This window comes from Gobio gobio (assembly GCF_949357685.1).
Source record: "Gobio gobio genome assembly, chromosome: 14".
In the NCBI taxonomy this organism is placed as follows: Eukaryota; Metazoa; Chordata; class Actinopteri; order Cypriniformes; family Gobionidae; genus Gobio; species Gobio gobio.
In genome coordinates, this window is record NC_137107.1 from 54,200,427 (window position 1) to 54,202,926 (window position 2,500).

Genomic DNA, 2,500 nt, shown 5'->3' on the forward strand with positions numbered 1-2,500 from the left:
TTGCAGCACATTTATTTTTACTTCAGCGTGTGAATGTGTGTCTTCGATCATCTGGAATGTTTTAGTTATGATGGATTAATAAAGTTTCCCTGTATGAGTTCCTCGTGTCTGATGCTTTACTGTATGAACACTGAAAGGGTTAGTTCACCTAAAACTGTAAATTGTGTCATGAATGACTGAGCCTCATGTGGTTGGACACCCGTCAGACCTCCGTTCATCTTCAGACACAAATGAAGATATTTTAGTGTAAAGCTGATGCTCTGAAAGGCCTCCATTGGCTCAACTTTACACTCTCAAGACCCTTAAAAGACACTAAAGACTAAAGTTACAAAGTCCATCTCACTACAGCGGCTCTACAATAACTTTATGAAGACGAGAATAGTTTCTGTGCGCAAAAAAAACCCTAAATAACGACTTATATAGAGATGACGATTTCAAAACACGGCATCATGAAGCTTCGAAGCGTTATGAATGAGTGAGTCGATTCAGCGGTTCAGAACATCATGAATCAGTGAGTCGATTCAATGGTTCAGAACGTTATGAATCAGCGAGTCGATTCATCGGTTTGAAGCGTTATGAATCAGTGAGTCGATTCAGCGGTTCAGAGCATTATGAATCAGTGAGTCGATTCAGCGGTTCAGAGCGTTATGAATCAGTGAGTCGATTCAGCGGTTCAGAACGTCATGAATCAGTGAGTCGATTCAACGGTTCAGAACGTTATGAATCAGCGAGTCGATTCAGCGGTTTGAAGTGTTATGAATCAGTGAGTCGATTCAACGGTTCAGAACGTTATGAATCAGCGAGTCGATTCAGCGGTTTGAAGCGTTATGAATCAGTGAGTCGATTCAGCGGTTCAGAGCGTTATGAATCATTGAGTCATTCAGCGGTTCAGAGCGTTATGAATCAGTGAGTCGATTCAGCGGTTTGAAGCGTTATGAATCAGTGAGTCGAATCATGATTCGGATCGCGTGTCAAACCACCAAACTGCTGAAATTTGGCGATCCAAACTGCTGAATCGACTCACTGATTCATAATGATCTGAACCGCTGAATCGACTCACTGATTCATAACGCTCTGAACCGCTGATTCGACTCACTGACTCATAACGCTCTGAACCGCTGAATCGACTCACTGATTTATAACGCTCTAAACCGCTGAATCGACTCACTGATTCATAACGCTCTGAAGCTTCATGAGGCCGTGTTTTGAAATCGTCATCACTATATAAGTCGTTATTTAGGGTTTTTTTGCGCACAGAAACTATTCTGGTCTTCATAAAGTTATTGTAGAGCCGCTGTAGTGAGATGGACTTTGTAACTTTAGTCTTTAGTGTCTTTTAAGGGTCTTGAGAGTGTAAAGCTGAGCCAATGGAGGCCTTTCAGAGCATCAGATTTACACTAAAATATCTTCATTTGTGTCTGAAGATGAACGGAGGTCTGACGGGTGTCCAACCACATGAGGGTAAGTAATTAATGACAGCGTTTATGTTTTGAAGTGTTCAGTGTTCAGGCTCATCCCTCTGGGCTCTGCTGTGCTCCACCAGCCGAAACGCCTCCATGAACTCGTTGATGTCGATGCTGCCGTCCTTGTTGAAGTCGATGCTCTGGGCCATGTCCGCGATGGCTTTATCGCTGATGTCCGTCTGCAGGTGTGAGCTCAGCAGCTTCCACGTCTGATGAAACTCCTCCAGCGAGATCAGACCTGAACACAGATTGGGTTAGCAGATTCTCCACCGGCTCCAGAGCTCCGGCTGATCTGATCACCTGAGTGGTCCGTGTCGATCATTCGGAAGATGCTCTCCAGGTTTGAGTGATGTTTGTACAGCGTCTCCAGCAGACTCGTGTTCGCAATCTGAGTAAATCAAACACAAACAAGAGCATTATTGAGGACTTGACCCTCTGGGGCTCTTCGCTCATTTTAAATGTTAAAAATCGTAGCTTCATCGGAATGGTCTGAACTTGTTATATGAACACCCAACAGGATTTGAAAAGTCTAAGTGGTCGTAAATAAAAAAGTCACACTCAGAACCTTCGGGTCAAAAATGACCCCCATAGGAAATGAATGGGAAATTTGCAAAAATATGAAAATACAGAGTTTTTTGTGCATACAATCTACAAATCAGCCAGGACGCAGAAAAAAAAGACTTAAATATATATGTTTAAATGGTTAGGCAGAATGTCAAACGTGAGTATTGAGTGCTATAGATATATACTATTCATGTACACTCATCTAAATGTGATCAAAATTGTTGAATTGGAAACAGAACCTGATGAAAAACTGTATGTGAGTAATTCTGTATTTACATGTACATTGTGGTTTTTCTTCTGAACGAGATGTTGATGTTAAACAGTTATCAGTGTGTAAAAATGTTGAAATAATTGCATTAATCAAAAACAATATACAGACTGAGAATTTGAAGCAGCAGCTCCGTGTGTCTCGTGTGTCTCGTCTTTATTGAGTTAGATTTCTCCCCTCATCAGGCGGAACCTCCGGGTCATTT

The 2,500-nt window shown here is 42.0% G+C and overlaps 2 protein-coding genes across 6 annotated transcripts in view; one reads left to right on the forward strand and one right to left on the reverse strand.

Annotated features, from left to right (window-relative positions):
- The window catches only part of nup54 (nucleoporin 54), a 34,966-nt gene extending 34,866 nt beyond the window's left edge, over nucleotides 1-100 (forward strand). For all 3 annotated transcript variants that reach the window (XM_079834305.1, XM_079834303.1, XM_079834304.1), the window contains one exon: nucleotides 1-100. This exon is cut by the window's left edge and continues 247 nt beyond it. The gene's annotated coding sequence lies outside the window, so the exon portion shown is untranslated.
- The window catches only part of ppef2b (protein phosphatase with EF-hand domain 2b), a 54,692-nt gene that overhangs the window by 3 nt on the left and 52,189 nt on the right, over nucleotides 1-2,500 (reverse strand). The window contains exons 15-17 of one of the 3 annotated variants that reach the window (XM_079834301.1): nucleotides 1,764-1,851; nucleotides 1,481-1,701; nucleotides 1-182 (exon numbers count right to left, since the gene is read on the reverse strand). The exon at nucleotides 1-182 is cut by the window's left edge and continues 3 nt beyond it. In XM_079834301.1, coding sequence (XP_079690427.1) covers nucleotides 1,499-1,701; nucleotides 1,764-1,851 — 291 coding nt within the window. In that variant the 3' untranslated portion in view covers nucleotides 1-182; nucleotides 1,481-1,498. Of the gene's footprint in view, nucleotides 209-1,436; nucleotides 1,852-2,500 lie in introns of those variants that run through there. The other 2 variants (XR_013817857.1, XM_079834302.1) reach the window with 2 other exon arrangements.